General features: G+C 39.5%; 4 protein-coding genes across 7 annotated transcripts; 1 reads left to right on the plus strand and 3 right to left on the minus strand.

The window, feature by feature from the left end:
- Window positions 1-281: 281 nt before the first annotated feature.
- On the minus strand, window positions 282-4,311 carry LOC122774507 (casein kinase II subunit beta). Its single transcript, XM_044033874.1, has 7 exons — window positions 4,220-4,311; window positions 3,702-3,777; window positions 1,573-1,675; window positions 1,354-1,469; window positions 1,186-1,261; window positions 909-1,098; window positions 282-750 (listed from the first exon to the last, which is right to left on the minus strand). The coding sequence occupies exons 2-7, from the start codon at window positions 3,771-3,773 to the stop codon at window positions 660-662; spliced, it is 648 nt and encodes a 215-aa protein (XP_043889809.1). The 5' UTR covers window positions 3,774-3,777; window positions 4,220-4,311; the 3' UTR covers window positions 282-659.
- A 221-nt stretch (window positions 4,312-4,532) lies between these two features.
- On the minus strand, window positions 4,533-5,868 carry LOC122774508 (allograft inflammatory factor 1-like). The gene is made up of 6 exons (XM_044033875.1): window positions 5,778-5,868; window positions 5,586-5,647; window positions 5,399-5,465; window positions 5,263-5,304; window positions 4,980-5,145; window positions 4,533-4,736 (listed from the first exon to the last, which is right to left on the minus strand). The coding sequence occupies exons 1-6, from the start codon at window positions 5,794-5,796 to the stop codon at window positions 4,649-4,651; spliced, it is 444 nt and encodes a 147-aa protein (XP_043889810.1). The 5' UTR covers window positions 5,797-5,868; the 3' UTR covers window positions 4,533-4,648.
- Window positions 5,869-6,169: 301 nt separating this feature from the next.
- On the plus strand, window positions 6,170-9,762 carry LOC122775241. Its single transcript, XM_044035061.1, has 9 exons — window positions 6,170-6,486; window positions 6,807-7,124; window positions 7,206-7,478; window positions 7,572-7,604; window positions 7,739-7,771; window positions 7,905-7,937; window positions 8,942-9,082; window positions 9,169-9,234; window positions 9,329-9,762. The coding sequence occupies exons 1-9, from the start codon at window positions 6,432-6,434 to the stop codon at window positions 9,403-9,405; spliced, it is 1,029 nt and encodes a 342-aa protein (XP_043890996.1). The 5' UTR covers window positions 6,170-6,431; the 3' UTR covers window positions 9,406-9,762.
- On the minus strand, window positions 9,654-12,946 carry LOC122775240. 4 transcript variants are annotated; one of them, XR_006361079.1, is made up of 9 exons: window positions 12,803-12,946; window positions 12,268-12,546; window positions 11,895-12,179; window positions 11,791-11,820; window positions 11,536-11,686; window positions 11,205-11,465; window positions 11,012-11,110; window positions 9,948-9,973; window positions 9,654-9,836 (listed from the first exon to the last, which is right to left on the minus strand). XR_006361079.1 is itself a non-coding variant. In XM_044035060.1 (8 exons), the coding sequence occupies exons 1-8, from the start codon at window positions 12,867-12,869 to the stop codon at window positions 9,726-9,728; spliced, it is 1,410 nt and encodes a 469-aa protein (XP_043890995.1). In that variant the 5' UTR covers window positions 12,870-12,946; the 3' UTR covers window positions 9,654-9,725. The 4 variants fall into 4 exon arrangements, 2 of the variants coding, with proteins under 2 accessions (XP_043890995.1, XP_043890994.1); XR_006361080.1 differs by lacking the exon at window positions 11,791-11,820; XM_044035060.1 differs by having other exon boundaries at window positions 11,536-11,820; window positions 12,268-12,543.
- Between the last annotated feature and the right edge of the window lie 283 nt (window positions 12,947-13,229).

A 13,229-nucleotide genomic window follows, 5' to 3' on the forward strand; every position in this document is an offset into this window, starting at 1 on the left:
TGGATAGTATAAAAATAAAACTAGGCCCATTTAAAATAAAGACCGCACGCCTCACTTCTGCACAACTCTATGTGGTTTTCCATTACTATAGTACCTCTTGTCTCTTGTCTGACGTCATATATAGTATCGGTACTAAAAAAAGTACCAGCTACTATCGTTAATAGAAAAGGAAAGAAAACGAAGTCTTAATAAGTCTTACTTGGTTTCCACTTATGAGACAGCGACTCATCACATTTATAAGCATTACAGCATTAAAACAGAAAAACACTTGTGCACATCCCAACATTTGTACTGCAATTTAATATTAACCTCTGAGTATGTACTGACTCAGAAGTTCAGGGGCACATGGCAAGATTTTCTTTTTACATTCATTCACTTGTAATTGACCCACAATGCAAAATGTAGCTTTCATTATCACTTGGTTATTTACTTCTGTTTGAAAGAATCCTCAGGATCTATCTGGAGACTGATACTCACATGTGCTGTACAGAAAAATCTTCCCTTAACGAGCGACGCTTGAAATCGAAAACGTCTGTCATCAACATAGGTGAGTTTGGAAACCTGTATGAACATTTATTGGGTCTGTATATAAGTCAGTTCTTCACATATGTATTTAACGTCAAAGTCCTTGAGGTCACTGTTTTGATCAATATGGAGTTCTAGCGAATTGCCTTGACTGGGCTCTTAAAACTCGATGCGGCCTGAAGTTGAAGTTGATAAGCCATTGGGTGAATCTTGAAACCATATAACCTATAAAAAAAGAAAAAAAACAAAGAAATTATGGTCATGCACAGGCGCAGTGGAATTCTTTTTTTTTTCCCGGAAAAAAAGATAAAAAGGAGCAAATGTATATAAATGTTAAAAGAACTAGCCAAACTAAATGACAGGCAGTTTCAAATAAAACAAACCTTGGCACAAACTGGTTGGCCGGTCGCTTTGGGCGATACTCTGGGTGCACCATGAAGAGCATGTGGGGGAACCCTGTTCCAAAATAGGCTCCATCTGTGTGGTGGTGTCTGGAGGACTTTGGGGTGTACACATCCATACACTTTGGGCAATAAAGCTTCACCATTGCTTCTCCTGGGATGTCTGACAAACCTATATAAGACAGGAGAAGAGGAATGGAATGCAACATGGTTCTTCTTAAATTGTTTTGACTAAAGGGTTAAGAAACATAGGACTTACCAATAGGAAGCATCGGCTGATTCTCACAATAGACCCTGGGGCAATAGCCAAAATCCCCTTGTTGATACTTTTCCAACTACAGAGGATAAATGTATTTAGAAATCACTGCTGGTTCTCGTCATAAGTACGTAAGAGAATGAAGTCAAGTAAGTTACCGAAGTAGCCTACCATTTGTGCAATGCCTCTGTTTGTGAGGATGTAACGTGCATGTATGAGCCCATAGAGCATCTCAGCTGCCTGCTCGATCAGGTCACTCTGGTTTGGGTTATCTTCAAGCTCCTCATCTGTCCATGAAAAGCAACTCAGTCAGCATACATTTCTTATCTGTATCAGTGTGCGTTGCTGGCATTTTCTAACTTCACATGGTTGCTTCTTTAACAGTCTCACCTGGCTCTAGGTCCAGAATCATGTCCAGAGCCTGACGATAGTGAGGCACCTGCTCATTTAAACCCGTCAGGTTAAATTTGTCCTGTATGTAGTCCTCATCGACCTGTAACACAGCAGCAAGAGAAGATGACTGGAAATGAATTGCATCAATTACTGTTGCAGCAGCACACTGAGGGAAGCATTACATAAGACTTTGACAGGATTACTGAGATGCTGCCAATATAGAAAGCAATGAGATAAAATTAAAATGAGGATGGTGTTAGACACTGATACCGATAATAACCATACTATTCCTAGTATTTGTATTTTAGCGTGAGCTGCCCTGGCAGAGGTTTTCACTCTTTAGGGTGCTTTCTCTGGTTTAAATTTGATTTTATTAAAATATTCTTAAAATGAAAGATATGACATGGTCTCCCCATTTGTTGTAACCCCCTGAGCCATGTCATTACATGTTGAATTATTTCATGTTCAACCTTCTAATAACAACAGTATTCAGTTAAATATATAGAAGCTCTAAATCCTCTCATTAGAAATGCTCAAACATGCCAATCGTTGCATGAAATGCAGTTCATTCAGTTCAAATCATTTACATCTGATCCAGTCCCTGTTACCACAGGTGTAACCCAGGGCTCTGTCCTTTTCTCACCCGTCATACCACTGCCATCCAGGTCCACAGCTTTGTCCCTTCCCTGTTTGGATTACTGTAACTCACTTCTGTCTGGTCTCCCTGAAAAAACCTTCCATAAACTCCAACTAGTTCAGAACTCAGCCGCTCGTATCATCTCACGAAACCCCACCATCCATCACATCACACCCGTCCTACAGCATCTCCACTGGCTCCCCATCACACATTGCATCCGTTACAAAACACTGCTCCTCACCTTCAAAGTCATCCACAACCTTGCACCTCCATAACTTTCAGATATTCTCCACATTTCCTCTCCTGCCCGCACCCACAGACCCTCCTCCTCTATCCTCCTCACAGTCCCTCCTACCCGTCTTGTCACCATGAGCATTCAGCTGCTCTGCTTCCCACCTCTGGAATTCCCTCCCTCCTGACCTCCACAACACTGACTCCCTCCAAATCCGATCGATTACTTAAGCAACATTATTACTGATAGTACATGTCCTTCTGATGCTGTGAAGTTGGCATGGGATGGTATGAGATTCAGATGGTTGACTAACCTAAAGCATTATTGAAAGTTTGTTGTGATTTACAGATCTAAAATTTCATCAGAAAATACAGGTAACTCACTGCTCACACACCGATGAAGTGAGGGTGTGTTACCTGAATGATTCCTGCAATTGTTTTAGAAGACTTGTTAAAAACAGCTCATACCTTAGACACAAAATGACAGAAAATTGAAGTGGTTCTCATAGTATTGTTTTGTAATATCATGGTATATCTTTAAACCAGTATGTGATCCATGCCGATTGTACAATGTCTGTCAAAAGCATATTATCACCTCTATGCTCGTCTACAAATCTACCATGCAGAAACTACACAAAGCATATAATGTGGCTCTCATACATCTCCCTATAGGAACATTTCACTTGATTAATAATGTCAGTAAACATTTTCCTGGATGTTGATGGTACCAATTACTACTTTCAGGTCTTCTTCAATAGAACAAGATGTTGATTCTATAAAGAATGTTCTCATTTAGTGGACATATGAGTGGACACTAGTGTGATTGACAGCTGGTAATGCCTAAATGCAGGTGATGTCTGTGAATGTCTGTCCATTAGCTAAACATTATCATGGCACTGGCAAACTCATGAATCTTGAGGTTTCAAAACGGAATTTTGGATTTCTATGGACTGGTTGCTAATTGCTCAGAGTAATTCTACTCCAGAGGCTAAAATGGTGCAGTGCCAGTGAAGAGTTAAGGTCTGCACAACTCAAACTGTATTATGAAATCTATTATTTATTTGCTGAGTTGATGCAACTGTAAATAAGATCATTTTGGTTCTGTCCAACAACTGTTATACTGTGAGAATTGTATTTATTTACAATTTAAGGTAGTGTGTACTAGGATTGTGCTGTTTTTCTATGTATTAATATAGTTAGTTCTCATTACTGATTCACAAGACCTTAGTACAGTTTGAATTAAATCCAGGAGACTGACCTCACAGAAGAACTCATTTCCCCTCAGTCCACAGAACCAGGAAATCCAGGACACCTCCTCTGAGCTGCTCATCCTCCTGACAAAACAAACCAGAGTTAAATTCCAACCTGGATTCCTCTTAACACCGTCACTTGTTAGCCTAAGGCTCAAAACATTCAAGTTGTAGCCTTGTTAAAGTATACATGCACATGTATATATCTACCTAACATAGAATTGTTATATTATAACAGTTCTATTTCATCACTAATGTAACGGGCTAAAGCTCCTGCATCTGTGATATTAAACCAAAAAAAAATACTTTACTGCATATAATCTTTAATTTACCTTTCGTGTGTCTGTAACCAGCTACATACGCTAGCTACGCGCTAGCATGTTTGCTAGTGTTAGCTAGCGACAACACGTCTAAACAGGAAGTGTGGAGAAACGTTCGTGTAAACGAAACGCGCGCATATTTTACAAGTGACACGTCTTATAGTTATATACATGTGTACATAAATCATAAATCAACTTTCACTTACCCTCTGTGTTTATTCCCACATTAACCTTCAATCTTGGCTCGTTAATCCTCACTTCCTAGGTGACGCGTGAGTTTTCCGGTCATCAAGGGTTTTCAAAATAAAGCGCCTCGTGATGTATTTTTCTTCTGCAGCCTAAAAAGTGCTTTACTACTCTATGAGGCTGAGATGATTCTGGTACCATAAGGTTTACAAAGCACTTGGTTGCCTAAAATATGTTTACAGTCACATATGACAAGGAATGAAAAGGAAAGATTCATCATTACAGATGCCAACTGCTGTAAAACCCAAAATAAAGAACCTCAAACATTTCATGTAGATTCCAGTTTCCGTTCTTTAATTTATTTGATATAAAAACATTTCTACATAATGTCAAATTCTTCCCTGTTAACAAGTATTTAAATCATTTAAGTCATTCCAGCTGGAGCTCTTTCAGGGCAGGTCTGAAAAGGTTTTGCGGCAAGGTGGTCCAGCATCTTCCTGCTGCTGTTCCTTCCCCATGCCTTCAAACATTAGTATCCTTAAATGAAGAAAACTACATGTCAGCTGCTAGAAGGTATTACTGTAAACAGGTGTGGAAAGTATAGATTCTGAACAATCAAACATTTTTAGGTATCGTTATCAGATACTGAAGTACTTAAGTATTTTTCATTTAGACTGACACATGAGTTGGTTTGGTAATACATTTATAAATAAATCCTAATCTTCCTCCAACCCACCTTGGGTCCACTCTCTAAAATGACCAGTATTTATCCATACTCACAGTTTTAGAATTGCATTTCTTTTTCCCAGCATCATATGCAGGAAGTCGGCATAGCTGATTGTGTCTTTCGATGCCCCTCCAACCACGTCTGACATCATCTTCTTTAGCTCTAGATGAGTCTTTGCCAGTCCAAGTTTTTCCAGCATTCGTTTTAACCCCATCATATCTACGAGAGTGATCGATCAAATCAGTGAATTAATATGTAAATCTATTCATATCTGTGAATGTTATCTGTGAAGACATATTTGAGGTGAGTCAATACTGAGTACTGTTGCAGTTTTACCTATGTCTCCTTTGTCATTAAGATCAAACTCCATGTATTTTTCTGTAATGTATGCAAACATGAACTCATTACAATTTTTTATTTTACAATGCAATACTTTTAATAAACAAAATTAGTGACCACCTTGAATACTCACTTTTAAACATGTCGAGCTTTGAGGCAAGGTCTTCTTCTTCTTCATATTGGGGATCTGAAAGAAAAGCCTAGAGACGTGCCAAGAAATTATAAAAGAGAATTAGTTTAACTCTGGTGCCATGCCCTGTCTGTGGGAAACACTCATCTCAACTGTATCTTGATGACTTTATCTGAAGAGTTCAACACACCTCATTGACAGAATTGAGTTTTTCCTCCTGTTGAGACTTGAGCAGACCGTATGATTTACCACCTGAGAGAATTTAAACACATGTACCTCAGTCTATCTGTTGAAAATACCGAATATACTGTTCCCTTGTCTACACTGATTAAACTGACACACAGTTAGAATAAGACATGAGCGAAAATAACAGTGACCAAACCTTGAACACCGCAGTCCATTTCTGTGCATGCAGTTCTGTGAAAAGTGTGCAGAGTGAAAGTTTGTGATGGTGTGTTTTATAAATGGAGGCAGAAGAGGAAGTGTCAAAGTTTCAGTCTGCATTTGCAAGGTTCCTGTTGCAACAAAACAAGCTCAGCATGTTTTAAAACAATCACATTTATTCCAAATTTGACCAAATAGAGAAGGATGAGTCACCACTGTGACCCATTGAGAGATGGTTGCATACAGGATATAAATACAGTATGTCATGTACTGATAAGCATGGGTTTGTTCAAAATAGTTTGCTGTCTCTGTGAAACCAGTGGATTTTTTTAATCAAGAAGTTGAAGAGATCAGAGAGGCATCACTTTTCCCGACAGTTGTGTGAATTCATGCATCACGTTTTGCAGTAAAGCTTTAAAAGTACCCATACCTGCTTGACAAAGTAATGTAGATAGACAATCATTATAAACAACCTGAATTGTTTTTCTTAAAAACATTCCACAAGGGAGCAGTATACACAAATCCTACGAATGTGACAAAACATCAAACCTCTGCTTAACTTAGAGAACTGAAAATAGGAGGAGATAAGAAAGATGTAGCAGATATTCTGCTTCAGACCTTCTGTCAGTCTACATGTTACATTTGACTGAAAATGGCCTGTTTTTACCTGTTGTTAGTTCTGTTAACAGTTACATCTGGATGCCGAGGTGAGTAGGTCATTTGATGATTTGTTAGTCAGATTAAATCATAGATGTTTTCTTTGAGTCATCAGAGGACAAAGTTAGTATTCGGTTTTTACCAAATGACTGTGGTTAATTGTATGTACTCTCTTGCAAAAGAGGTTTATTGATCTCAGTTGGGGATTTTTGAATAAATGGTAAATAAAAAATAAAATGTCTTCTTTTAATAACAATGTAAAATGTTTTTTTTGTTAATTAATACTATAAATACACTTTTGGATCACTCTTGTGATGTACAGTGTGTGATCTATGTGCTTCTAAAACTAGTTTTTATCATTATGTCAAAGCCGACTCGATGCTGAGTGTATCAGCCTTTCTGGAAGACAGCGTAGCTCTCCCTTGTGGTCATTTTTACAAGAAGGATTTAACGAGCGGCCTCAGAATGCGATGGATAAAGTATTCCACAGACACCAGTGAGAAGAAAGTTATCCTCTCTTGGCCTGAAACATCCCAGGATGCCAAACATGTGAAATGGGGATCTGATGAGAAAGGAACAATGTCACTTATTCTGACAAATTCACAAAAATCTGATGAAGGAATCTACATCTGTGAATTTTGTCTATTGTGGAATTGTACTCTCAGAAACATATCTTTACGAGTGAAAGGTAAGATTTTATTCTCTTTATTTTACAAACATTTTCCACTCTTCAGTCGTGCTTTATTTAAGCCTTTCTTTTTTCTTCCAGACTGCAAAGTCCGTCCAGCAGTGAAGGTAGCACACAGCACACCCTTTCAACTTAACTGTTCAGTGGACATAAAGGGACAAAAAGGTCCACTCAATGTCTCCTGGGTATTACTGAAAGCAGGCGAGCCTTCTCCCCTCATCTCTGAAAGGGTTGAAGTGAGTGGCACATCATTGGTGATCAAGTCTCCTAGTATCAGTGACAGCTCTTGGTATAGATGCAGTTATACTTATGGGAAAAATCACGGCTGCTATGACATCAGAATGCACGTCCAAGGTTAGACCTGAAGCTGTTATATTTGGTAAAATCATTACCAACAAGTGGCAATATAATATTCATACATGTAATTTTCTTATTTCTTTTACTAAGCTGAAGATGTGGAGGCGACAACCTTTCAGCAAGGTCTGTATACTTTATTTGTTTTTTTAAATGCTCGTCCAAGGTTAGACCTGAAGACCTGATATTTGGTAATCTCATCACCAACAAGTGGTAATATAATATTCATAACATGTACTTTTCTTATTTCTTTTACTAAGCTGAAGATGTGGAGGCGACAACCTTTCGGCAAGGTCTGTATACTTTATTTGTTTTCAAAATGCTCGTCCAAGGTTAGACCTGAAGACCTGATATTTGGTAATCTCATCACCAACAAGTGGTAATATAACATTCATAACATGTACTTTTCTTATTTCTTTTACTCAGTTGAAAATGTTGAGGAGACCATCTTTCAGCAAGGTCTGTATTCTTTATTTGTTTTTTCTTTATCTGGAATAGGGACATGGCATATTAATTAACATCATCTAAATGTGCCAGATTGTAACTGGCACCCATTGCACGTGTCAACTGGTCATGACGTCACAAATCTGAACTCCTGTTTTTAGACCTCGACATTCATGATTTGACTGGTGCTACGTTGATGTTTTGCAAGCGGAAATTCACCTGCAACCAAGCTCCTACTTGACGATAATATAATATGCAAAACCCACAGTATGTTCTTTTGACGATCTGTAACTAGTGACTGGGGCCATTAACTCCTCAGGAAAATGTTTATTATGTTGTTAATCAAGTGGGAAGTAGGCTCATTTTCCCATAGACGTAATCTGTGAAGTCGCCCCCTACAGGCTATTCAGGGTGATTTGAGTTTCACCCAGCATCACTCCCTCACTGAAAATATGTCTCACAGCAGGATAAAGATGTATACTACTTAACATCTCACCCAATTTACAAACATACAAGTCTGCGATATCTTTTAAAATCTATTTGTAATGGTTTTATGTCACTTTTGGACGGCATTTACTGACTGGAAACTGAAGTTTGTGTCACTTTGTAAATCGTTCTCTTCTCGCACGTCCATAGAGAAAACCAGCAATTTTACACCACAGCACACAGGAGCTGTTGATCCACTTCCTATTTTTTCAGCAGTGGCTGAACTGTTTGTTCTGAAACTTTAGAATTTCATAAACGAGGTAATGACGCAGATACACACACAAACGCAGCGTTAATTGGAGCTTCCGGTCTATGTGGGCTTTAATGTCAAAAAAAGACAGAAGTTGTCAAAAAAGCCCTGAGACGCCTGAATGTACTGTCTGTTTCCCCAAGGCAGGTTGATAGTGCAAGTGAAATTACACAGGTTCTTACATACATCAAGCAACAAGGCATAGCAGCATACATTGTACTCCGGTAAACAAAGGCAAATTCATGTGCTGTAACTGCTTTAACGTCCTCCCTGTCTCCCCCAGCAAACAGGACCACCGAGCAGAGCGGGGACACATTAACTGCTGCTTTGTCTCCAGTCATTACTGTGGCTGTTGTCATCGCTGTACTTGCAGGAGTCTACATTTACTGGAGACGTTCACAGCAAACCCAGAGGGATTCAGAAGGTCTGATCTGTGTCCATGCTCTTTCCACTGTGCCATGACTGCAGTGAAGCGTTATCACAGCTGCATGTTCTCTCCTTTTTAATCAGGTGCAGTGAGAGAGATCGAGTGCATCCATGATTATGATTACCCTGTGACTCTTATGCCGTCAAATGGTGAGCAAACATGTTCCTCTCATTTCCTCTTTCATTCCAGCCACTGTATAACTTGTCAGGTTTATTTACACACAGTTCTTTATTTTTCTCTCAGATCTCTCAGATTCAAGCCAGGAATTCAACAGAATTTACCATCATTTGGAAAATGATAGCCTACATACTTGTAAGTAGGAGTATCATAATGATATTATAGCAATTGTAATAAAACTATAATTTCTTTATCTTTGTGAATAAACACCCAAATAATTTTCTTCCCCCCATACTACAGTTTCCGTGTAGGAAACGTAGTATGTAACGTAGTACGTTTCTTATTTACCTAAATGTAAATGTTTTTTATTTTTAGATTTTTTATTTCAAATGAAGAGATTTCATTACAACATTTTATTCAATATCTGAAGCACAATGAATGACCACAGATGCTAAGAAAATGCTGTTCATTTATGTAATCAAGGTTCAGATCAAGACAAAAACACAAACGTTTGTGTGAAGCTCTAGTTCACGGCCTGTAATAAATCATAGAAACTGTCAGTGGTGGTGACTGCTTCTCTTCTGGGTTGTTGTTCCTCATTATTTACATCTCCAACGACTTCATATACATGAGTCTGTAAAGAGGAGTTGGAGAGTTATTAAGTGGGTCAGCCTGATGAAGAGACCCTCAACATTTATTTACATTATAGCTCCTTTAGCTGTGTTTCTGAACTGTTTCCTCTTACCATTCCAATACTTGACCTCTCGTTTGCTGCAAACAGAAATGACATTTACATTTAGTCATTTGGCAGATTCTCAGCATATTAAGGTTACAATGTAAAAGAAAACAAAGTGTAATGAAAACATTAAAATCAGAGACCTTCATTACAGTTACACCGCAGGAGGAGAAAAATGGAAGGAAAGCGTGCACGTGGAGAGTGCTCAAAATGAATTAGGGTTAGTTTGTGGTGTAGTGAGATTTTAGAGAGAAGTGTCTTTAAGATAGAGAGAGACTACACTGCTCTAATTACATTATGGAGCTCATTACATCATCAGGGAACCACCTGGACTAAAGGCCTGTACATACGCCGTAAAAACAGATGATACGTTTATTATTATTGGTAAGAACAAGAACAACGTTACTTCTGAATGATTGACAAGATTTCTGCATTAACCATGATGGCTTCAAATTTCTGGCCAACCACACAATAGTTGTTGGACACCGCACAAGAAAAAAGTTCTGCCCAGACGGTGTGTCAAGAAAAAGCTGCAAGAACTCCCAAATGGGGGCTGCAAAAATACAATGAGGACGTTAGAGGGACGGGAGAGCGAACACACAACTCTTTGTTTTTGCGGAATATGTACAAGCCTTAAGTGTGGGGCCCATGTTAGTGATACTATATGGCACCTGTATAATTTGCCCACTTCAATCCATGCCCACTAAATACCTATTTAGTAAAAAGTAGACTGGAAAGGGTACTAAGTGTACAAATTATGCAGGTGCCATATAGTATCACTAACATGGACTCCTCATGGGAACACTATGTGGGCAAAGACGAGTGGAAACCACAGCCAAAACCACTTGGAACCCATATTGTCCCCCTGAACCCTTATGTGGCTCACATGGACATGGGGAGGCCCACATTGCCCTTCACAGACTTGGGTTGGCAGTTAATGTTGTGCAGTGTGAAATGTCACGACTTGGCGAACAGATGCAACATGATGTAGAACAAAATGTAGGAAACATCAGCTTAGGTCATGTTTCATTTTCATTACTGCAGTTTGGATACGAGGTAACCACAGTCCCTACCTTCATCCTTGTTGCTCCTCCTCTTAATGTAGAATCCTCCTGCAGCCGCACATAGCAGGAGGCCGAGAGGAAGGGCCAACCATGCAGGTGTTTGCAAAGCTACAGGGACCATGAAGGTGTTAATCTGTTTTAGTCTAATGTGTGCGTTCTATTTCAGGGAAAAGGGCAACAATAGCAGGATGACTATACTTACAGTTAACAGAGTGCAACTTCTTTGATGCCATCACAGCACCCTCTCTTTGCACACTGCAGGTTATTTCATCCAAGCTCATTGCACAACCCGAGAGAGTTAACTTGTTTGTAAGAGTGCTATTGTCAGTCATTAAACTGCTCGTCCAGCTATCGTGGTGTCTTCCAGACCAAGTTAAATTCAAGTATTTTTCACATTTTACTTTGCAGGTTAGCACACAAGTCAGGGTGAGGATATCTTCTCCCATCTCACACTGTGACGTAACTGCAAAGAAAAGAAAAGTTTAGGCACAGTTTGACCTCCGTTTTGGCAATTGCAGAGTTTTTACACTCACCATCAAGGGTGTGCAGTCGGACTTGGTTTAGCACCTTTCTCTGGTCAGTGGTGTCTGAACACTGGTAGTCCCCAGCATTCAATGCTCGCACTTTACTAATGACCAGTGATGAGTCCTCATTCACACAACATGCCACTGACAGGTGCTCTTCCTGTAAGGTGTGAGGTGTTAGTGGTCTTCCACCCACTGCCCACTTCACTCTGTCACTCAAACCAAGAGAGGAAGTGTGGCTACAAGAGAGTGACACTGACTCACCCACTGCAGCGAACACTTCCTCTACACCATCTGGGGCAAAGTGAGCACCGGTTACACTTTTGTAAATATGGAACAACAAGTTTGATTTGGAGTGAACACAGTACCTGTTATTGTCGTTGTATGACTGATGGTGGCTTTGAGCACATCCTTTTCAGTTACTTGACACCTCCATTTCCTGTGATGGTCAGTCACTTTTTTCTTGATGATCAGTTTAGAGAAGCATTCAGAGGGATTTTTAATGTGAAATCTGTCCCCATTAATCGGTGTATTATCCTCAGTGCTCCAATTGATATGAATCCCTGTGTTGTTACAAGGAACATGCCCTTTGTATGTATTGAGGAAACATTGAAGTTCCACCGTGCCCTCCTCCGGAGTTGGACTCTCAGTAACTGGTGCAAAAAAAAAGAAGTGATTACTGTGATATAACCAATAACTTAGCAATAAGTATTATTTGAGGTACCAAGGCAGCTCACTTACGTTCAAGAATCCGAAGTGAGACACGGGACTCCAGTGTTCCACTGCGACAAGAGTAAAGCCGTGCGTCATTGAGTTCAGGGCGATTCATCCGCAGAGAGCAGTCCTGTAAGAGGTCAAGCCTGTTTGCTGCTGTAACTGCTCCAGCTTTCACCACCTCAGTTACTGAGCCGAACTCTCCAGACATGGTCCAGTGCACAGAGGAACAGGGGCTAACAGAGGGAATGCCACATGGCAAAGTAACGCTGTCTGAAGGAGAGGTGAATATCACCAACTGACCTGCTGGAGAACATGATGAGACATTTCATTTTCTTAGAAAATGTAAATAATCCAAAGTAATGTTCACAAACAGAGCTGACACTTGTCTTGATCATTTTTGCTGTTCAAGTTCAATTTCATCTGCAATTACAATCCTTTTTTATTTTTGAGTTTTGTAAATAAATTCATAGTCTGGATCTATGGAGTCCCAGCATACATTTACAACAGATTTAAAAAATAAATAGTCTAGCATGAGAATATGAATTTATTTTGTAATTACCAGCTGTTTGAAGTCTGCCTGTTGCCCATAAAACACAAAGGAGTCCTAATCCTGACAAAGAAAACATTCTTCCCTGCAGAGAGCCTCACAGATTTTCTTGCTGATTGCCAATTCCTCAAATGGCAGAAATTTTACACACACACACACACAATATCAGGAAATGAAATTGAGTCAACTCTTTTGTATTGTCAGTCAGTTTAGAGTGTCCAGTTAACAATGAGCAATGGGGATTACTCAGGGGTACTCCAGCTCTCAACCTGGAAGGGACTTGAACTAGCAACCCTCCAGTCACATGCCAAGTTCCCTTTCCGCTTGGCCATGGGCTGTCTGTTATTGTTAGTGCACAAATGCATCATTTTTGTACAGTATGTTCAGTTTTTGTCTAGAATTTCCTTCAGGCCTTTCTTAGTGAGCTTTTTTCCACTCT

This window comes from Solea senegalensis, linkage group LG9, assembly GCF_019176455.1.
Source record: "Solea senegalensis isolate Sse05_10M linkage group LG9, IFAPA_SoseM_1, whole genome shotgun sequence".
Classification (NCBI taxonomy): domain Eukaryota; kingdom Metazoa; phylum Chordata; class Actinopteri; order Pleuronectiformes; family Soleidae; genus Solea; species Solea senegalensis.